Genomic DNA, 23,508 nt, shown 5'->3' with positions numbered 1-23,508 from the left:
CCAAGAGGTGCTTGGAATTTTTTGGCTCCCTGCCCTGACCCCACACTGTCTGGGGTCACAATAGACGTGTGTCAAACCCCTTTGTGATAATGCTCAGGCAGGAACTTTGTGATGTGCAAGTGTGGTAGGTGACAGCTCCTCCCCTCGTTAACTCAAAGTGGCCCATGGAGATGACATATGTATTAAAAGGGAAAGTTTAGGCCTGGCAACAAACATTTTTTTTTTGCTAGGTCAAAATAGCAATTTAAAACTGCACACACTGGCTGCAATGACAGACCTGAGATATGTTTAAAAGGCTATTTAAGTGGGTGGCCCACATGTAGCATTTAATTTACAGGTACTGGGTACATGTAGTACCACTTTACTAGAGAATTACAAGTAAATTAAATTTTCTAATCAGGTGTAAGCCAATTCTACCATGTTTAAAATAGAGCACTGGTTAGCACTGGTAAAGTGTGCAGAGTCTTCAAAGTCAACAAAAGAGGGTTCAGTAAACCGGAGAGTGGAGGCAAAAAGTTTGGATGACCCACACAGAAGGGGCCAAGTTCAACAGTCTTCAACATCTTGACTGACTCAAAGGGCTGATGCATGCTTGCTAAGCTCACCATGCGGGACAAGAAGCTCATAGGGGGCTCCATATATGCTCCCAACTATTCAATGGCATGCTTTTTGTCATCCATACCTAGACTCCCTTTACCTTATTGATGCATGGAATTTGGCACACCACAAAAAGCTTTTGTGTACAGCCTGTGGACACCGTTCTGATTCCAGAATGAGGTTTTCAGGTCTTTACATCTCTGCAACTTGCTCATTCTTGGAAATCTCCCTCTCTCATTCACTGGTCCTGCTATTCATTGAACTTAGCCAAATTCCACTCCTAGCCAAATTGTATCACATTAGTGTGACTAAATATAAAATTACCAATGAGAAAAAAACACTCTGGAGTACCACATCACTCATGATCTAACAGACAATGAAGGAACAATGCTACAAACCACTGGGTGGCAGGAAAGGTCATGGGAGGGGAATGATGATGGCCTAGAAATGAAGAAAAATGTGGAGGAACAAAGCAGACTGCAGGGGAGCATCAGACCCCTTACGGTTGACTATACCCGACACACAAAAGACCAATTGAGAGAGGACACTGAGACAAAGTACAGCCCTCAATATACTTTTCAACTTCAAAGAAAATGATGCCCATGTCAGTATTAGAGGTAACATTATGAGCAAGAAGAAAAAGCGAGTAAGCTCTTGGCGGCCAACTTTTATAAACAGAATAATCAATTGACCATAACAGCTATCTGTGACACTAAGAGCTCAGATCTCATTAACTTCCCAGACATCATGGAATCGTTCTTTGACTTCTTCTCCAATCATTATAAGGCTGACAGACTCTGCATAATAAGGGATGAAGAGCACTTTCTATCTTTCCTAACCCTACCCAAACCCTAAGATGTAGATAGATCTCTACATGCAGGTGCAATAATTAGTAAGGAAATATCCATTGCCAATAAAACCTCCTTTACAACAAAACTCCAAGGAAAGATGGCAAGCCTGCTGAATCTGCTATATGCCACCTGTAATGAGTCCCTTAGTTCCTTGATATCAAAATTAGGGAAATGACAGAGAGAGTGCCCAGGCTGCACACCCATCTCAGTGATTAACATCTCTGTCAATATTTTAACCTAAATACTTGTCAGTAGACCATGAAATATCTTCCTCTGCCTTGTTCATGAGACCAAATGTGGGTTTCTCCTGGGCAGGTCTTCTAGAGATCACATGTGATCGTTCTCCCGTCTGCTGTAGTTCAGTAAAGACTCAATAGAGAACAATGCCACCTTGTCCCTTGATGCAAAGAAGGCCTTCAATAGAGTGGACTAGAGATATTTGTTCAGGATGCCGTAGAGGACTGGCCTGGGTGAGGACACGAAAGTGCAGGTTCAACTTTGAGGATTTATGTAGGAGCTGTTTTCTATTCAGCGAGTTACTAGACAGAACTGCCCCCTTTCCCACCTCTTATTTCTTCCTGCGCAGGAACAACTCTCAGGAATGATTAGACAGCACACTGACATTAAAGGGGTTGCTATCATGGCAGGATTTCCAAGGCTTACTTGCATGCTGGGAAATCCAAAAGAGTGTTAGATGTCCAAGTAATAGAACATAGTAGAATCGAGTGTAGTTCATTTACATAAGTCTCTGTGCGGTCAATAAATGTTTTGAATGTGGACTTCACTTTATATACAAAGAGCGTCAATTCATCTCTAGTGTCAATATTGCTGTGTTGCCTTCTCCATGCCCATGCCGCACTTGAATCGATAACGGGGTTTCAAACCACGTTTTCGACTCTTTTGGATTTCCTGGTTTGATGATTACAATGGAATGAAAAGACATACAGAATTTTACTTGCGGTGCTGCCAACATTGGTCTGGCACTATATTCATTACCAAAAGAGACAGCACGTTGATGAACCCTGAAGAAGTCCCAAGAGGTATGAAACGCATTGGCAAGGCAATCATTTGATAATTTTAAAGGAAGATAATCGATTTACAATAAAGAATGGATTAAATAAAGCTACAATCAAGACTTACGTTGTTCATAAATAGATGTATGCTTGGGAAGCCTAACGATTGTGTTATTTTGTAATGTTTCTATCACAATAAGCTACACTATATTGGGTATAGAGTAAATACACATCTCTCGGGTGCAGGATCAGTGTGTAAATCTGATATAGGACATGGTAGTAGAGTACAACAGTTGAAGACAAGCGAGAAGAAGGCACCAAAGCAATAGTCTCTCAAAACCCTATTTCCACCCACAAAGAAGATGGTATTTCTGAGATGCTCGTAAAGTCAATTGTGATAATTTCCTACTTATATTAAAGACTACAAACAATTTTATAGCAACTGCTGTTACCTTTCGCCTTTGGTGTGGCTTGATGTGTTTCGTTTTTTTCTTTCTTGTGATCTAGAAACAAATGGCTGTCATAAATATCCTAATTCAAATTTTTAGGTAGTCTTTTTTTCATCATAAGCATTCAACATGGCAGAGCATTTTGAGATAATTACATATCATCAAGTACTGTTTAGGTTTATGTGGCAATATTGGTGACTTTATATTGGTGACGTTTTTGAAATCCACTATAATAGCTCTATTACTTGGCTTCCTGGCCTTGTAATTGTACAGCACAAATATGCAAGTAATGCTTTCCCATTTAAAATCAACACAACATCTTTCAGAATTGCAAAGTGCTGGTTTGAAAAGCAAAAAGTTTCAAATTGATTTTAAAAGTTTAAGCTGTCTGTAGGATCAGCTATAAATATCCACGTCTAATAGAAATAGACTTAAGTGTATACCAATAATATTATAAGTCATAATGTGTTTTCCCAACAAATTGATCATTTAGATTGAAACTCTGATAACAATGCATGCCTTCCGTTCCAGGAAAGATACCCATTATTGATTGTTGATGATATTCAAAAAGTTCGCCTTTGAAAAATATTTTCACTTTTCCTTCTACTTTTGGTGTAGATTTCAAATTTTTGGGGAAATTCCAAACGTCTTTAGAAGTATTCCAGGATATTTTTGCCAGTTGCATATTTTCAATAGTGCTATCCTGTGCCAATAATTGCTATCGATGGGGTATTTCACAGGGAATGTATGCGTAGGTGAAGTATTACTACAGGAGTTTTGCTTTCTGTACACCTAATTCCTTTGAGCATTGAGCCCTTAATCTGAAACGAACCCTAATTTAAATGTTTCGGTTTTTTAACCTACCATTTTTAACGTTCACTCTTTTTGTACACATATTCCTAACTGCCTTTGCGAACTGTTCCTATGTGTTTGATGCAATTGAAAATGTGCATAAATACATGAGGTTGATTTGTCTATTTGTAAATAAAATTTTCCTAAGGAAAAACATTTTCCCTGTGGAGAAATCCATCCCAGCAAAAATCTTGGATGGCTGGAAATATGTTCCACTCCATTTAGACATATACTTGACCTCATTCTGGAGCACTTGTATGCCTTTAAAGTAGGTGAAATGCTCCACTGGAAATTTCTGCAAATCCACAAAATTAATAGTGTTTGCAGTTTTTTAATGGCCACCCCTCTGCCGCAGAATAAGAACGCCCATATTCCCATGTTTAAATCTACATTTACAACAGTGGAAATTCTGCACTTTAAAATTATAAATACAACACTTTTGTCATACACGTGTTTCATTCACATTATCATTCACTATTTTTTGTATGACAACAACTTTCTTTTTTTTATTTCAAAATACTTTATTGAATTTTTTTTGGAAGGAAATACATATACAATATAATACTGTCTCAGGATTAGCAAACAATATAATATAAGTGTGAGGCAAAGTTATCACGTGACAGTCACATAGTGGTGTTAATACGCCTACATGGATAACAAGAATCTAACCCAAGTGAACGCTAGTAGAAAAGGGAAAGGAAGAAAGAGAAAGGCAAGCAAAATGAGGGGAAAGGAGAGAAAGATAAGAGAAAGAAGGAAGAGAGGGCTACGGTATTTCAAGCAGTAACATATATTTCACCGTTTTACATATGCTGGTGCTGAGGCAGACCCTTCTGGTAGGTCTAGTCTATAAATGCATACTGATAAACAAGTGATACAGAGTAAGGCACAGGTTATGATACAAGGGCATATGTTGTGGTTCATGGAGGTTCATGGAGGCTCATAAGAGTCAAGGTAAGTGTCCAAAGTGCTCCACATCATCCTGGTTGAGGGTTTCCACGGTGAGTTTTGTAATGCAATGTTATCTGCCCCTCAGAGGTGGGTGATCCAGTGTATCCAGCCTTTAAAAGAAGTTTTGCTAGTGTCCTTCCAATTGACAAGAACCGCTTTCACCGCAGATGCTAGTAACAGGTCAAGTAGGGCTTTATCATAGTCGTTTCTTAGGTTTGCGGTCAAGAATGCCATAGGTAGGGTGGAGAATTCTTTGACCAAAGTACATTTAAACAATTCATTTAAAAATGCAAAAATGTCCTCCCAGAACGGTTTTACTATTGAGCAATGAAATATAAGATGGGCTAGATCCCCTGTTTCTTGGTTTCAGTTCCAACATGTTGCGTCCTCTCGGAGGCCTAATGAGAAAAGTCGGGCAGGTGTCCAGAATGCTTTGTGTAGTAGCCAGAATTTGGTGTGAGAGAGGACCAGGGAGATTTTATTATGTGAGACAGAGCTCCACACTGTGGGTCATACCTGTTCCTTTGGTGGGACCAAAGATTGCTGCCCCCAAAAGGCTATAGTCTTGTTATTGAGATTAGATGTCTTCGGGCAGAGGAGCTTATAGATCTGGGAGACCTGGTGGCCTAGTTTGTTAATGTTTGACACAAACAATGGGATTGATGGTTGGACGGAGGAAAATTTGGTGTTTTGAGGGACGTTCAAGTTGTAAAATTCAATGTCAGCTAGGTTATAACTTGCTTGGAGCCCTGAGAATGTTACTGGGTATGCGCCCTTTTCTAATTGACACGGGAAAAGGATACCTTTATTGCTCCATGTGTCGAGGGATAAACCCTTGCCTTTGTACCTTATTTTGCTATTGGACCAGAGTGATTCCATTTTAAAGCCTTTAATACTATTCTCCAGCTTTTTATCAACCCTGAGGAGTGCAATTTTTGTATTTTTAAAGATGGGCTTGAAGGTGTGTGGGTAGAGCGTATTTGTTGTGAGGAGTACTAAAGGGCTTAGATTATTGAGGATAGCCCTGTCCACTTCTAGCCACACCGGGGTGTAGCCGGTAGGTGGCGAGATCCAATATGTGCCTTGTTTTGCCAGGAAGGCTAACTGGTATATCCTAAAGTCCGGTAGATTTACCCCGCCTAGGATTTTGTCCAGTCTTAATTTTTTTATACTAATTCTTGCTTTCTTCCCGCGCCAGAGAAATTTGGTGATAAGGCTATCTATTTTGTGGTGGAAGTCATCCGTAAGAAGGAGTGGAAGCATACTGATGAGATAGTTAACCATCAGGGTGATCATCATTTTAATAGTTTCCACTCTGCCCCACCACGTGATGAATTTTGGAGACCAAGAGTTCAGCAGCTTTTTAATTTCCTCTAGTATTGTTTTCTCATTTTGGTGTAGTGTGTCTAATAGGTTGCTGCCAAATTCAATACCCAGGTATTTGATATAACCTGTTTGCCAGGTTAAACCCGAATTTCCTGTGATATCTCTCGTACCATCGACGGTTAGTGGTTTGATTTCTGATTACTCTCTGTTAAGTTTATAACCTGAGTGGACTGAATATTCTGTGATTGTATCAATTAAGGCTGTTATTGATGTTTTTGGTTGTTCCCTTACTATTAGTATGTCATCTGCGTAAGCGGCTAGTTTCACTTGGGCGCCATTGATATCCACCCCTTTTATGTTTGGAATTAGCTTGATGTCCAGGATCAAGGGCTCCAGTGCCAGTAGGAATAAGGAATGGGAGAGTGGCCATCCCTGTCTAGTGCCTTGCTGCAGACGGAAGGGTTCAGAAAGTGAGCCATTGACAGCAATATGGGCTGATGGTATTTTGTATAGGGCCATAACCATGCGGATGACGTTCTCGCCTAAGTTAAAAGAGTGCATACATCGTTCCAAGAAGGCCCAGGAGACTCTATCAAAGGCCTTCTCAGCATCTAGTGTGATTGCTACTGCAGGCTCGCATTTGGTGGCAGTATCCTCTAAGATGTGGCATTAAAGACGGGTATTATCGTTGGACATTCGTGAGCATAAGAAACCAACTTGGGAGTTGTTTATTAGTTTGGGGATGAGGGTATTGAGTCTGACTGCTAAAATCTTAGTATAAATTTTACAGTCTACGTTAATAAGTGATATGGGTCTATAGGTTTCCGGTAATAGATGGTCTTTGCCCTCTTTCGGAATGACTATTATGTTAGCCTCTGACATTGTGTTTGATGTAATCCCTTTAGATGCTGTGTGGTTAAAGACTTGTTTCAGGGTTGGTTTTAGCTGGTTAAGGAAGGTTTCGTAGAAAGAGGCCGTGAACCCATCCGGCCCAGGGGCTTTGTTGTCTTTTAATGATTTAATTGCCTTTTCAATTTCTGTGCTGTTGATTTCCTGTCCTAGTTTAATTGTGTCCTCCTTACTTAGTTGTGGCAAGTTGAGTCTATTGAGATAATCGTACATGTATCTACATTGAGGGTACCTGATCATTTTTGTAGAGTTCCTGATAGAAGTCTCTAAAGGTTTGAAGTATGTCCTTGAATTTGGTGTGGGTTTGCTTGTTAGCGTCTTTAATGGCTGGAATGAGCGATTGGTTCTGTTTGAGTTTGAGATAGAAGGCAAGAAGTTTCCCTGCTTTATTAACTTCGCATAGGTTGAGGGCTTTGTACTTATTAACCCACAGTCCTGCTCTTTTGCTTAACATTTTGTTATACTCCTATTTCTTTTGTGTTAGGAGTGTGAGGATCTTGCTATCATGTAAAGACGAGGCGTGGGACAGTTCTAAGTTTTTAATCTCTTGCTCGAGCTGAGTTATTCTCAGATTTGTACTTTTGTGAATTTTAGTCTTGATTTCAATTATTGTGCCCCTAATAGTAGCCTTTAGCGCATCCCAGAAAGTGTCTGTACTGGTCTCAGTAGTCATTGTGTTTAAGGTAGTCTATTATTGCATCCGCGATCTTTTTATCTACAGGGTCTGAAAGTACGTTGTTATTAAAGCGCCATCTTTTAGGGACCGACTCATTGTGGCAACCGGCTAGTTTTAGGCTAATACACGAGTGGTCAGACACTAGCCTAGGAGCCATGCTTGAGTGTTCAATTGATCTTGTGTGTGTGTCAGAGATGAGAATATAGTCTATCCTGGTGTATGATTTGTGAGGGTTGAAGTAGAAAGTGTAGTCCCTAGTGTCTGGATGTTCTTGGCGCCATGCGTCCTTAAGGTTAAATTTAGAGCAGACATTTTGTAGTACTGCTTGCGAGTTCGTGGTTTGGTATAGGCTGGTAGATTGTCTGTCTATTATGGGATCTAATGGAATGTTGAAATCTCCTGCTACCACCATGAGGTCCTTTAGGGGGACAACTTCCAGCTTACTGGAATCTTCAGTCCAAAAGGCTGGGTCGTCAGCGTGGGGGCCGTATATATTTGCTACATGAATTAGGTCTTCTCCCTTCCTCAGATGTGTGATTAGAAGTCTGCCCTCGTCATCGTGCGACTGGGCTTCTATCGAAATATTGGAATTCTTTGATATCAATGCTATTACTCAATGTTTCTTTTTATCCGCGGGAGAACAGGCCATTTGTGAGATACAGTTACCTCTAATAAGTTTGGCGTCTTCCAGTGACAGCTTTGTGTCTTGTAATAGGATGATACCCCCTTGGTTTTGGCCAGATAATCCAGGATTTTACGACGTTTAATTGGGTGATTCAGACCCTTGACACTTAGAGATACTATATTGAGATCAGTTGCTAGGGTGAACGTATTATTGCTGGTCATCAGATAGGGGGATATGAATTAGATACTTCGAGTATAGAGGATAACAACCTAAGGGCGCTACCTGTCCCGGGAGAGACATTAATGACAATGGCCGCTACCATGCCTCCCCAACGGGGATAGTTCCTATGCATTTTCCAGGTATGTTTTAGACAGTACAGCCCACATTTCGGATACCCCTGTGCGTCCAATCTACCTAGCTGACCATCCATTATACAGCTCTGAGCCCCACCTAGAGAAGGAGAGAAGGTGAAAAAGAAAAAGGAAGCTAGAAAAAAGAAAAGGTAAAGAATGAGAAACCCCAAGGCATGTATATAATCTTTGAAGAAATCTTTCTGCAGTTTCTGGGGTTCCCCCCCATTCCCCCCTACCCACCACTGTAGAGCTTCAAATGTAGGAGGTGTGATAGCAGGATCGTCTTTCTGTCTCACGGAGATTATCTATTTATGAAAGTTTAAGTCGTGAATCTCCTTATATCTGTACATGAGCCAATATGTAGCTAGTATGTAGCGAGGCACTGAAGGAGATGTATTCCCCATATTAGTAAAACAGTGAGTCTACAGGACTTAACATCTCAAAATATAGTGTTCAAAAACATAATAGGTATATAGAATCAGTGGAAGATATGCCTACAAGACCATAAGAACTATGGCAACTTCAGTAGTCGCGATGCCAGCATCACAGAGAGTGTCAAAACATGAGGTAGATAATGATTAGAAGCACTTAGCCTGTCCGGCGAAGAAGCTGTGTCTTAGTTCATCCCTTGCCTGGGTCTGTTAGTGGTGGGTTGAGATGCCTCCATGTCCTGAGGTGTTGGGCCTTCCAAGAATGACGCCAGATCCTTAGGATCGCTGAAGTAGTGGTGTCTTCCACCATCGGTTATCCTGAATTTGGCAGGGCCAACGAAGGAGAACGGGATGTTTTTGTTCCTTAATTTGTCAAGTTGGGCAAGAAATCCCTTCCTGGTGTCAACGGTGGGCTTCGAGTAATCTTGTGTGAAAATGATTTTATGTACATTCCAGACAATTTGGTGATTTTTACGTGCATGAATGAGGATAGTATCTGTGTGCTGAGATCTTAGTGGTTTGCAGATAATCAGCCGGGGTCCTCGTCTTGACCCGGAATTCTGTGTGCACGATCCAGTTCGAACTGTCGGTCGACCTTTAGGTTGGTAAGCTTAGGGATGCAGTCTTCAAGGAACGCCAAGCACAAGCCTGCAGGGTCTTCCGAGCCCTCCGGGAGCCCAAGTATTCGAATGTTCCCCCGACGATTACGGTCTTCCTGCTCCGCTGCTTGTTTTTGTAGTGTTGAGGTCGGCTTTGTTAAGGCGTTCAGCTCTTGACTTGAGTTGCCGGCGGTATCTTCTACATCACTAATTCTTTGCTCGGCCACTGCTAGCCTATTATTCACTGTGTTTAGATTATCCCTGGGCGTTATACTACGCTTCGCCCACATAGTGTACGTAGCGCTGCCTGCTTCGCAGTTTTCGAAGTAGGCGAAGCAGGCAGCGCTACGCACACGCCAGGGTGAAGCGTAGCTGCCTGCCACCCGCCTCCCGCCCGCCCTCCTTTTAAAATAATATCGTGCATGATAAAATAATTAAATGTAAAGACTTACCTGCAGCGCGGCGTCTCCGGTGCTCCCTCTTCCTCGTTTCCAACTTCTTGTGACAAATGCGCATGCGCGGACGCATTGATGCCCTACAATCCTTGGTAGCCTGCCTCTGCAAGTGTCTTATTATGCACGGAGTATGTCTTTAGAATGTCTGTAATCCACCTTTGTTCTTGAGTATGAAGCGCTAGCTAGCAGGTGGTGCCACTCTCGATCCAGCTTTAGGGCCAGCAAGATTGCGCTGATGAGAAACCTAATGGGTTTCTAATGGTTTCTAACTTTCTAATGGTAGATGTTTTTTGTGCATACCTTTGACTTTTCTGTGTGACTGTTGTTATTACTTCAAGGAAACATGTAGGAATGTATAGTGCAGATGGGGCCACAAACAAAAATCACAACAGGAGAAGATTAGATTTTAGTCGATTTTTTCACTAGAGCTTCTAACAATAAGTGAATATTAGAATGTTGTGGTTTATAATGAAATTGATGATGTAGAAGATGAAAATCAACTAAGCATCTCCGGCCCTCTGACCAGCTGGCCTGTATAAGCTGAGTACTTCAGCCACACTTTTTAAAGAGATACTAGCAGTGATAGAAGGTTGATTCAAGTTTTTTTAATGGAATCTAAAGGGGATGAAAAGAACTATAATGCAAAGCGATGTAGTGGATTTTTTTGCTGATGATGATATTTCTTAGTTATAAGAAGCGTGGCATTTGAAAAATATCTGATTCACTGGTGTTCTTACTGGCTGGTATTCAGCATAATGAATGGTGTTCAAAAGGGACATTATTTGTTTCTATAAACAGAAATCCCAAAATAAACTTGACATTACTCTCGTCAAACTGCAACAACTTTCATGTGTTTTTGGATAATTCATGCATTGGTATTTAATATATATATTATAAGCAGCTGCTATTTAACTAGAGACCTTAAAATGAAAGGAAAGCACCACTGACCGAGACAATACCTCAATAGTCAGATATTATAGTACCACTACATAGCAATGAGAGGTGGTGTAAGTGGGGTTGAGGATTGGTGTGTTATAGAGAAATTGTCATTGGGGTTTGTGTTTCTTGAAGATGTGAATTTGCATCTCAAGACACTGTCTGTAGTCATGGAAAATGAGGTGCTGTTACTCCAGCACATCACCTAATTCATCACAGTATTTAAATGATGTATAACAAAGACAGAAAAATGATATGATGGCATCTGTGCAAATTTGCCACATACTATCATTGACTACTAACTTGAGATTAACAAGGATAAAGAAGTGAGAACATTCTTAGAACCACAGTAAATCTCGAAAAATGGCTCTAAAATAACCTAGAGTGATTTTTTTTAATTCAGTAGGATCAGAGGTGTTACATTAAATACCTCTTTGATATTATCTCAAGGAGGATAATTTTGTCTATAGTTGGTCAAAGCTTGAGATTTCAAAAACAATATTCTCTGGAAAGGGTCCGAGACATAGCCACAACTCTCCTTTAACATTATTCTTTATCTTAAACATAGGTTGAGAGGCAACAGAAACCAAAATGCAGTAGACAACAATGTAGACACAGGGCTATAGCAAACAATGTTTAAATCATGTGAGCAAGTGGTCTATTCCTCAGCCACATCATCGCACTTTATTGCAGCATCCTCCTCTGCGTTTCACTGTTTTACTGTCCCAAACATCGAAGAGGTAAGTTTATCGCAAAAAAAATCATACAACGGAGAGTATCCCAGTTAATGCCATGTTCAGCAGATAAAGTGGAATAGACCAAATGCTCAAATGATTATGCACTGAGGAAGCCTATGTTTAGCCAAAATGCGTTTTGTTTTCTTAATGAAAAGAAATGAATTAAAGAAAGAGGAAACTACAAGCAGTGACTGTCTCGTCTTGCTTGCTATAGGCATTTGTCTAAATTGTTGTCTACTATAATTTAGTTTCTGTTGTCTCTAAATCTATGTTTTAAGTATCAAATGTATGGCCTTTGGTAGATGGTCCTTTGGGGTGGGCAACTTGGCTCAATAACCTGAATTTACTTCAAGTGGTGTGGCTATAGACCCCCTGGCTGCCAGTCTTTGTTTCAATTATTCTTTATCTTCTCTGTTATGAAGACCTGCCTTTTGCTCAAAGGCACTTCATTATCAATTGTTACAATCTGATATAATTTACTTCTAAATCCTACCCTTAAGCTCCTCTGAAGGCACAGTAGAAATCTCTTTCTTTCATCACAGAGGCAAGCAAATGATCAGTCTATTAGGTTCAAAGTAATGGTTTACATGTTTATAATTGCATTTGAGAAATTGAGTATTGCTAAGTGGAGACAATGTTTCAAGACAGAAAATCCTTGCTTGGGTATCCACTAGCTCCCGTTACACTGCCCTTGCACACCCCTCAATGCTTGGAACATTTCATGGGTTTGCTTGTGCATAGTTACATGACCTTGCCAATTGGGTTAGACAAATTATTATGGTTGCAGGAAGCTGATTTGTATTTGCTGGTCTCCTTCCATGATGTCACAGTCAAGCAGTTTAGGAGGGAATGATGATACAAAGGAATAAAAGCAACATCTCCGACAGTTAGGTATTTTCTCAAGCATTGACATCACATTTGATCTTTTGATGGTTCATGACAACCACTTAAAACTATACTTAACTGTCCATACATTAGTCTACCTGTGTGCCAACATATGATTACATTTATATCCAGCAGAAAACACATTTGATTTTATGGTGATGCAGGCTAGAAATAGGTGTGGCCATAGTGTAATGTTTTACGGTACACATGCTGAGTATTAATTTACCTTTGGCCTTCAGCACAAGTGCAGGTTTGTGTTCTACTTCTTTCTTTTGCTCTGTAACAATAAACAGTTCTACATTACTTGAGATCTATACAATATTGAGAATTGCATCAAATATTCAACAAAGGCTGAAAAATGCAGTCCTAAAATTGTGAATAGCTTATATACATATTGCAAGTCTGCTTCAAAGGTAGAGTGGAATTCTGTTTTAGGTAAATTTGGCAATGACGTGTTTTATTTAAAAAGCACAAGACACATTGGGAGAACTGGTAAGTTTGATACCTGAGTTAGGGTAACAATCTTAGCTGATAGATTTCAAGATCAACTATGTTATAGAAAGGACATGTAAGAAAAATTCTATATACAACAGCTCTGGACAGCTTTGAATTAAATATTAGGAATATCTAAAAGCCCATTAAACAAATATATATACATAATTATTTCTTTGCTGGCATCTAAATCTCTTTGTCATAACTCAAAATAACCTAATTGATACAGACCTCTGGACAATATACTGAACTAAACATGATCTTACAAAAGATAAACTTTCACTTGTTTGATTCACCATCAACTACAAATAAAAAAAAGACATAAGTCCATTCAGGAACCTTATCAGCAGGCCTAGATGGAATTTCACAAACATTAGCGCTAAGGCTGAAGGAGTTAACTGTTGTTGCAAATGATGAGTGAAATCTAGTTCACAGGATATATTCAAAGTGAGTTTCGCAGGACTTTTTTAAGCATTCCCATCACTCCTACTCGCTTTGATTTCTTCACCTAATATATGTACAATCTTTGCACTCAGGACTTTATGTTGACGTATCAGGGCACGTGCAAAAGGGCATTGTTAGTTTCTCCAAATAATAATGCCATGAGAAAGTTGACATTGCTCTCTCCCATCTGCAACAACGTTTATGTAATTCCTGCACTGGACAAGTGTCTTATGTAAGGAGAGATAATGAATTTGGTGGTGTTTAAAAATAACTTACCTGGGCAACCAAAAGGGGCAATACTGCTTTCTATAAGAAGTAATTCCATGAAGCAGTTGTCATTACTCACTCCAAGCTGCAGCAACTTTCATGTAATACACTTGTCCTGGACATAGTTTGCAGAAGCAAAGGTAATGAACATGATTTCAGATGCAAAGATAATGAACATGCATGCTTACTAAGCAGGAGGTCTTAAGATATAGACAAGACCTCAAACAATATAAACTCCATGATTTCAAGTATCCCTATATTGTTAATGTATGGGTATAGAGGGATGTATAGATGTACTATTCTTAACTCCACATCTCATTGCCTTGATAAAATAGTGGTATTCAATTCTGTGAATTCAGTGTTGTTGCAGATTGATATTTTGACCACACTGTCCCTTTAGACTCAAGGCTCACCTCACAGGTGGAGCCAATAGACACTGACGCTTATTGGTGGGTCTTGTTGTCCCGTAGAAAAAGAACACGCCCATTCAGTCAAACAGGACACTTGGTGAAAGATGTCACAATTCATCTCAAAACCCCAGCAGACACCATCAAAATAACTTACAAGAATGCCTATTCTTGATGATTGTTTTCATGGAGTACTGAGAAAAGAGATGCTTGTTTTCTCCACACTAGGGACCACTGTACGTTTTAATGGCTCTATTTTGGCTAACAAGATTAATCTGCATACATTTGATTGTGCCCTGCAAGGGGACAGCAAAGTGCAACAAATAGCTTGGAAATGCACTTAAGGAATTTATAGACAGCAGCCCAACAAGGCTACAGTGCAGACAATTTCATAGCTTTGAAATCAGATGGAAAATACAAGCATGCTTTGTTGGAAATGTACCTTTCTGCAGGGGCACCCCCATAATGCTTGCCTTACTCCTCCCCTTTTTCTGACCTCATTTGTGTTGGCTTTAGGACTCTTACCACTGCTAACCAGTGCCAAAGTGCGTGTGCTCTCCTTCAAAAAACGTGGTAAAATTGTCTCATCCACAATTGGCTTTATAAATTTACCTGTAAGCCCCTAGTAAAGTGCACTTTATGTGCCCAGGGCCCATAAATTAAATGCTACCAGTGGGCAACAGCACTGACAGTGCCACCCAATTATGTAGCCTTTTAAAACTTGTCTCCGCCCTGCCACTGAGAAGCCTGAATGTGTAGTTCCACTGCAGTGTCGACTTACACTGGAATCAAGCTATCCTGGCTGAAGTGGAATGAAACCCCAAAACCGCTCGTAGGATGCTTGTTTCCAGTCCAGGGAGGACCTGGCTTGGCAGTTCGGGCTGGACTGTTGCCATGAGGCACAGGGTCAAGACTGATTTGCAAATGGCTGGGCTCAAACTGGAATGGAATGGTGAGCAAAACAACGATGGATTTAGGTCCAGATCTCTGTACTGGGGTGAATGTATGACATTGTTCTGCATTCTGTCCATCAACTGTTGTTTTTGCACTTTTAGAAAATTGGCATATTTCTGCTCCTAGCCTTGCATGCCTGCTGCCTGTCTCCAATACAAGTCTGGGGTGTGTGACAGCGGGCCTTGTGCATTCACTCTAGACAGCCACACTCAATGGGAGCTTAGGTGTGACTCAATGGGCCATTAACTGGCTTGATGGGGGGAGCTTAGCTTTGCCTCACTTACACCTGAATGGGCTGTGTCCTGTGCCCACACAGCTGACTTCTTTACCTCCTGTAGTGATTCTGGAGCCAGGGCAGGAAAGGGAGGCCCTCTTTGCACTTCAAAGACCCTATTTTGAAGTCTCCTCCACTTCAAAGGAACCACTGGGTATACAAACTGGACTTCTGACCCTGCCATCTCAGGACACTTCTTGACCTGCGGATACTCTGCCAGGAAGAAGGACTGCTGTGCTGCTGAAGGACTGCGACTCTGTTGGACTGCTGCTCTGGAAGAACAGTATTTCAGCTGTGCTGACCTGCCTGCTGCCCTCCTTGCCTGGGTGACATGGACTAGACCTACACCACTTGAACCCACAGTGACTCCAAGGGCTTGTCTGCTTGCCACCTGCTTGAAGTATTACTTTGGCCCTAAGTGAACATCTTTTCCACATGCATATACTGATTGCAAACTCCAGAGACCATTGATCATCTCTAAACGGACTATCTTGTGCTTGCTAGAATTAAATCTAAAATGATCTCTTTTACATATCACAGATATATACTCTAAAAATTATACTATCATATTTCTGATGGATGTAACACAATAATTTATGATTCAAATGCAAGTCAAATGTTTAAATATGTTCTTTTACAAAGCTGTGAATTGTGTAAAACTTCCAACTATTTATGGCTTAAATGCAGAATTATAATGAGTTTTAATGTTTTTAAGGTATTTTTTAAATTGAAATTCAAATCTTTTTTTCATGCGGCTGCTTCTCTCTTTTACAGGCATTGTAGAATGCAGCTAAGACAATAAATCTCCAGTAAAACGGCATTTTAGTTATATGTTTTATTATTTTATTTTCTATATAAATTGGGTTACTAGGCTGAAATAACTTACATTTCCCTCTGCTGAATAAAACTTTATTTCTAACCACTGATAGAGGAGATCTTCGTTACATTCTCGTCTAGAAATTGTATTTATTTTTTAAAGCAACGGGAAGCTCGCCCGCGGGAAATTCACCAATATCCTCATAAATCAAAGCATGAATAGTAGCATTAAGAATTGCACAGAACATCTGGGGTGTGTAAGTCATCCTACCAGGTAAGTTGCTAAAGGGCCGTGGGTAAAAATAGTCCTTTAGTCATCAAATGTTCTGTGGAGAAGCAAACTCAATTAACTGAAACATAGAATGAATAAGCAAATTACTATTGGGATACCCCATTATGAAAGATTACTGCCCAGAAGTGGTCACATCTTCACTTAAAGATTAAAATTACTGTTTTTTAACTGAATTTAAAATGTGTAAAACTGATAATTACTATCTGCTACATACCACCTCACCTATGTATTGCAATGAAACACTCAGTCAATGATGCTGGAGGGTTTTGTCCTGGACATTAAACTTAAGTTTTGGCGAGGGATATTTTTACATCCCCCAAGTTGATTGCTGAATCGCAGTGGGCGGTGCAACAAGGCACAGCCGTCGCAACAGTGAAGTGGAGGAGAAAGAGAGCAGCCGGAGCTGAGTCCCCGCAGTGGCAGCGAGACTCGGCGATGCAAGCATACGAGCATCTCAGAACCGGTGCTTGGAAGCTGCCAACATAGACTCAGGCAGACCGAGGTATCCACCCCAAAGTGAGACCCGAGCACTGCTGCAGCACTACGCAAGTCCACAGAGGTAGGTGACTTGCGCTTCAGCCCCTGCCAGTTTTCGCCTAAATTCTGCCACATCACACGCTGTCTACACACGTGGAGAGGTCCAAAAATAAGCTTGATGAGAAACTGGGGTTACTTGTGCATTCAGAGGGTGGGAGCCAATCGGATCCTGAATTGCTGCGGAGTGCACAAGGGGTCTGAAGAGCGCAAGTTTGGGCGAGTGTGGACACTGTGGCCCCGGAGTCTCCAAGCCAACGAAAGCCAGCAATGTGGAAGGGGTTTGTCCTGCCCTATCCTGTGCTGTTCAGTTGCTTCTGCCACCTCCTGCTACCTCTTGCTGCCTCTTGCCAGCTTTCACTGCCGGATCTACTTACCGGGCTCCTGATCTACCCACATCTGCATCCAGCTCCCGAGCAGCTGACTCCGCCATCTCTGTAAGCAAGCTGTTTTCGACAGACCCATCCGCAGGGGTAAAGCTTAGAGCTGTGGAGTACTTCGGGTGGACGGAGGCAGCCAGCAGTAGGTTGGTGTGGCTTGCTCCTTCCAGAGAAGACCCAGCCCAGTGCAAGTGATTGGGGGCAGTGACACTCTCTACCTTCGCACAAAAGCCAAACAACACCTCACACAGTTGCCCAGCTGCCCATAGACGCCACATCCCTTGCTTTCCTCCTTCTAGCTTTCCTCAGCTCAGAGTGGGTGGGGCAGTGGGGGTTGGAGGACAAACCACAAGACCAAGAATGGAGAAATAACCACAAAAAAGGAGAAAACCTAGATTGGGATAAGGCTGAGAAAATTACAGGGGAGTCAATTGAGAAGGATATAAAGAACGGAGGAACCTAGTGTTTACAAAACACCTGTGTGGACCAAAAAGAAACAAAACCCACTTAGTTGCACAGCAACACAACCTCATTGCTAAGCGGATAAAACCAGTAAAAAAGCAGTAGCTCCAACAGCCAACCCCCCTAAACCCCCTAATCCCCTCGGCAGGGCCAATACTCAGTAGACACAAGAAAACGGAAGCAGACGCAAGAGTGGCGACTGGACTATCTGAGTAAGCTCCACCGCTATATAATAACAACTACCAAGCTCTCGACAGAGGACTCAGCAGTGACAGAACAGGACCTCTCGGGGGCCCAAACTCGGAGCCCGTAAGAAAAACAAATTAAAAAACACAGCTCTGCTCCTTCCCCACGTAGCCCTCCCATAAAGTTCCTGTTCCTGTCTCTGCTCCTACCAACATTGAACAATGGACGCAGTAATATATGCACTAAGGTGCAAAAAGAATGCACCGGACTTAAACAATAAGCAAAGCAGCTGAACTACGTAATAAGACACCATCAGTATGAGATCAGGAAGAGTAAGAGGGCCTCTCACTAGAGCTTCAGTCAAAAGGCACCCAATAAAGCGCACTCAAATCAGAATTAATCAGACCAATGGTCAGACACCCATTGACCCTCAAGGAATTTGCACTGCCAACCCCCTGCTCCAAAGGCCATCACAACTTGTATCAGACCAACTAAGCGGTGAACCTCCAAATGATCTAAGAGCAACAGACACTATTATATTTCTGCTAGAATACAGATCAAGAGGGAGAGTGGACATTTTAACTACGGGAAACATATTGTGACTTTTGCAAACAATCAAAAACCTGGATAATCTGAGCTCAAAAGACCTACTCTCAATTGAGTTTATACGAGTTAACAATCTGCAGGGCCTAGAGGCAACTAAAACTATCTGGATAACAAGCGAGACAGCCAATATAATGAGGAAAGAGGCAAATGCATTTCAACAATGGGGGATATGGCTATCCGGTTACCCAACCCCCTTGCTAACAAGAAACACGGCCAAAATGCACCTGCAAGATGTGCACACCACCTAATTAATATTAAAAGGAGCACGAAGCAGCTCTCCAGTGTCCAACAACAAAAACAATACTCTATGGGAGGCTTCACGAATTAAAGGAGCCAAAGCTAGGAACAGCACATACTAAGTGGACCCAATTAATGTGAACAATCAAGGTCAATCAAACTCAATGACAGGGAATCCCCGGCACCAGTCCATCTTTGAAAGGGTTAAGAAGGATCTGCATGTGCGTCTGAAACATCAACCGCCTGGCTAGCAAGGCAAAGGACCCGGAAGTAGTAAACTATTTGAAGGCATTTTACCTCATACTCCTCCAAGAAACATGGGAGGAACAACCCATAGAACTACAAGGGTTTATGTCACAATTAATTCCTGCAAAACAGGGGGCCAGATATGGCCATCGGTCAGGCGGTCTGTCAATCTATGCCTTGATCTCTACAATAGGAACCATCAACCCAATAAAGGCATCCATAGCTGCCCCAGGTGCCATACAGGCAGCATCCAAAACAATCATCAGTAGAATGGCCAATCATAATCATAAATACATATCTACACCCGAGGCACAGGCTTAAAGTCAACAAAGAATTGATCAAAGAACTAACTAGAATCTCAGAAGAGAGTCACACAGAGAACATCATACTAGCAGGAGATCTTAATCTTCACCTTCTGGGCACCATGAGTGAAGAAGACCTGCTTCAGGAACTAACAGAGGATCGGAAAATCCCAAGTCAGGGGCCAAGTCACTTAAACAAGCAATCCAGAACATCAATTCACTTACTACGAGAGCTCGAAAATCTCAATATGAGGTCCCTAAACGGGCACTTCACTGAAGATAATCCACCAGTCCCGAGCATCCATTCAACAACAACCACCTGTCACCTTGATTACACATTCGTCACACTCCCCCTGTTCTACAAAATGTAATCTTACCTACTGGGAGATAACAAGCAAAGTGATCACTTACCACAAGAGGTGACACTCAAGGCAAAAGCCAAATCATAAATCCAGCAGAATAATAGTATTGGCACAGAATACACCATTGATTACAAGTGGATAAAGTACAGCTCTGCTTCAGTTGAGAAACTATCAGAATCTGCAAAGATGCTCCTTCGCCAAGAAAACAACACAATGACCTGTCCCTTAACCACATGGGAGAATTTCAAGAAGGCCCTCAGGGAAGAATTTGCCACTAGGGCAGGAACGAAAATAGGAGCAGCAGTAGGCATCCATCTTTAAATGCAGTCACCTTCCAGATGAGAAAACTTAAATGCTCTATAAACCAAACACTAAGGCAATTACGCAGGAACCCTCAAAACCCAGCCCTGCAAGGGGATCTGAGGAGATTGAAGGCAACCTTGAAAAGAACAAAATAGGACAAAAAAAGGCATGAAAATTAATCACTGTGGCGAAGGTTTTTGCACGATTCAAAAACCAAGAATAGAATGCCTGGTTTTGGTGGACAATTAACTCCCTCCAGTGGCCAATCAATCAATCATGGCATTTGTAAAGCGCACTACATGCCCTACATACCCGCAAGGGTTTCAAGGCGCTGAGGGGGGGGGGGGGGAAGCTGCTACTGTTCGAAGAGCCAGGTCTTGAGAAGTCTTCTAAAGGTTAGAAGGTCTTCGGTCTGCCGCAGGCGGATGGGGAGGGTGTTCCATGTCTTGGCGGCCAGGCCACCAAGGAATAAACTCTCATACCACAGAGGAAGACTGGGAAAAGTATCTATACAGCAACTTTAACAATGGGAATCAAAAGGTTGAACAGTCTGCGGAGGAATCCAAGAGCAGGAGAAAAATGTAGAGAAGAGCCTGGACCCAAATTGAACTGGGAAACATGATCTGGGACAATGCAGAACTGTCCCAAACCTGCCATGGGTGAAGAAGCAACTGACTCCTAGGCATTCCAGAAGAGCAAAGAGGAATGCCACAGAATGTCAGTGCTACAAATCAAGAGGCAAATAGCCAAAGGGAGGTCATAAGGTGCTCCAGGCCCCAATGGAATACCACCCATATTGTATAACTACGATCCAGAGTACTGGAATAAAGCCCTGGCACCAGTTTCAACGAGGTACTGGAAAAAGACACAATCCTGAATTTTAGGAGGCCTCCACCATCTCCCCCATCTACAAGCAGGGAGACAAGGCCAACATAAACAATTATCGTCTTGTCGCCTTAATCGATAACAAAGCCAAATACTATGCAAGAGTGATGCTGGAAGAACTAACATCTTGGGCTTCATCAAAATCCATTATCCCGGTAAACCAGACTGGCTTCTGCAGAGAAATGGGACCCACCACCAACATGTTGACCTTGGCACTACTGATTGATGCAGTAGCTAGAACAGATACACCAGCGAACAGGGGCACCATGGGTTTGGCATCAACTGAAAGCCATGCGAAAACAGCTTGCAGCACTAGACAAAGACATGGCAGAATATGCAGATCTCAGGCTGCGACACGCCTATTACACAGGGGGGTATAGATGTGGTCGCCTCCTCACCCACAAATTGCGGGAGACCCGACAGAGGCAGGTGGTCCAGGAGGTTCAACATGGGGATGGTCGACGAGTTTCAGAGGTCTCTGAAATCGCTGAGGCATTCCGAGACTTTTATGTCCATCTGTATACTAGCTCGCCATTGTCCACTGTGGACGGGGCCGCCTACCTCGCGACCACTGACATATCTGCTCTGACTAAATCCCAGGCTGATCACCTGGACAGAGACATAAGAATAGAAGAGGTCATTGCGGCCATCTAACACCTTAAGCCTGCCAAGGCCCCTGGGCCAGATGGCTTCTCGGCATCATTTTACAAAACTTTCTGTAAACTGGTGGCCCCGATCCTCACCAAGCTTTTTAATTCGTTCACAGAACCTGGAGCAATACCGGGAGAAATGCTTGAAGCCTCCATAGTGGTTATCCCGAAATCGGGAAAGTACAAGACGACATGCGGAGCTTCCCACCCCATATCTCTTCTCAATGTTGAAATTAAGCTATATACTGGGATACTGGCTGCTCGCCTGGCGCCACACATGCCGGGTCTGATTGACCCAGATCAGGCAGGCTTTATCTCTCAGCGTCAAACAAGCGATAACACAAAGCGGGCTCTCCACCTTATCGAGAAAGCCTCTTGGACGCAGGGGGAATACATGCTACTCACCATTGATGCCGAAAAGGCCTTCGATAGGGCCCATTGGCCATACCTAGAACAGGTCCTCGAACAGGTGGGGATGGGGAGAAGTACCGAACACGCATCTTCAATTACTACCGGTTCCCGACAGCCACAATACGAGTAAATGGCTACACGTCTTCCCGGTTCCCCATAGAGAGAGGTACGAGACAGGGGTGTCCCTTGTCACCCCTTCTCTTTGCGTTTTATATGGAGCCCTTGGCCTACCATTTTTGCCACAACCCAGCGATAACGGGGATTACATTTGGGGGCGATATAGTCTATATGCAGATGACGTCCTGATCTCGCTGTCGACCCCGGCTCTCACATTACCAGCGTGCCTCACAGAACTAGAGACCTTTGCGCAGGCCTCTGGGTTTAAGGTGAATATGGATAAATCGGTTGCGATCGACCTCTCCCTAACGTCATCCACCCGTGCATCCCTCCAGGCACATCACCCCATTCAATGGGCAATAGGCCCCGTTCCCTATCTCGGGATTCAGTTAGCTCCCTCCCTACTGACCATAGTGATCTCTGATTACGCACGCTTGCGGGTGAAAATCCGCAAGGAGTTGAGCCAATGGAAGCAATACCCACTTTCCTGGCTCGGTAAAAAAGCAGCAGTCAAAATGACCATACTAGTTTGGCTAGATACTGGGCACACACACATGATAAAACAAGTTTATACAAGAGTTGACGTAAGCATATGTACAGAGTTCTTCAGTTATGCTGTATTTTCTTTTATTGTGGTGAAAACACAACCAGCCGACATGTGTTTCATCAGGGAAAAGTAGTCCCACGACTTCTTCAGGGCGGAAAGCCAGTGATAATTCCAACCCAGCAGTCCTAGAGAGTCAACAGTGGTGTAACACGAATGTTTTATGTAGATCTCTGTTCAAGTTATTCATTCCACCGGTGCCGCGAGTAAGAAATCGTTTAGATCTGATTCAATATCAATTATAGTAATTGTAATTAGATACCTCCCAGCATTATTTGAATCAGTCAAAACAAAGGTAAAGTGGGTGCTGAACACGTGTGTGAGCTCAACGTCGCTTTTAGAGTATCAAGAGGCAGTGCGTCCTGGCGGCACCGATTCCGTTGTTGATGTGTGGTCACCCCAATGAGTTGAGCCAATGGAAGCATTGCACACTTTCCTGGCTTGGTAAAATTACAGCAGTTAAAATGACCATACTACCTCAGGTCTTGTATCTGTTCCAAACCCTGCCTCTCTGACCCCCAAAGGGGTGGATACAACTAACGCAGTCTGAACTGGCACAATTCATTTGGAATGGTCGTAAGCCACGGATGAAGCAAGCACTGAGGGTGCTTCCGCCGGAGGAAGGGGGCCTC

At 42.4% G+C, this 23,508-nt stretch overlaps 1 protein-coding gene across 50 annotated transcripts in view; it reads right to left on the bottom strand.

The window, feature by feature from the left end:
• The window catches only part of LOC146820883 (uncharacterized), a 1,936,624-nt gene that overhangs the window by 705,365 nt on the left and 1,207,751 nt on the right, over window positions 1–23,508 (bottom strand). For all 50 annotated transcript variants that reach the window (XM_085611721.1, XM_085611696.1, XM_085611722.1 and 47 more), the window contains 2 exons: window positions 12,872–12,922; window positions 2,914–2,964 (listed from right to left, as the gene is read on the bottom strand). In XM_085611721.1, coding sequence (XP_085467847.1) covers window positions 2,914–2,964; window positions 12,872–12,922 — 102 coding nt within the window. The remainder of the gene's footprint in view (window positions 1–2,913; window positions 2,965–12,871; window positions 12,923–23,508) is intronic.

Source organism: Triturus cristatus, chromosome 6, assembly GCF_964204655.1.
Source record: "Triturus cristatus chromosome 6, aTriCri1.1, whole genome shotgun sequence".
NCBI lineage: Eukaryota > Metazoa > Chordata > Amphibia > Caudata > Salamandridae > Triturus > Triturus cristatus.
Note: the sequence above shows the minus strand (reverse complement) of the source record. Positions and strands in the feature narration are given on the sequence as shown.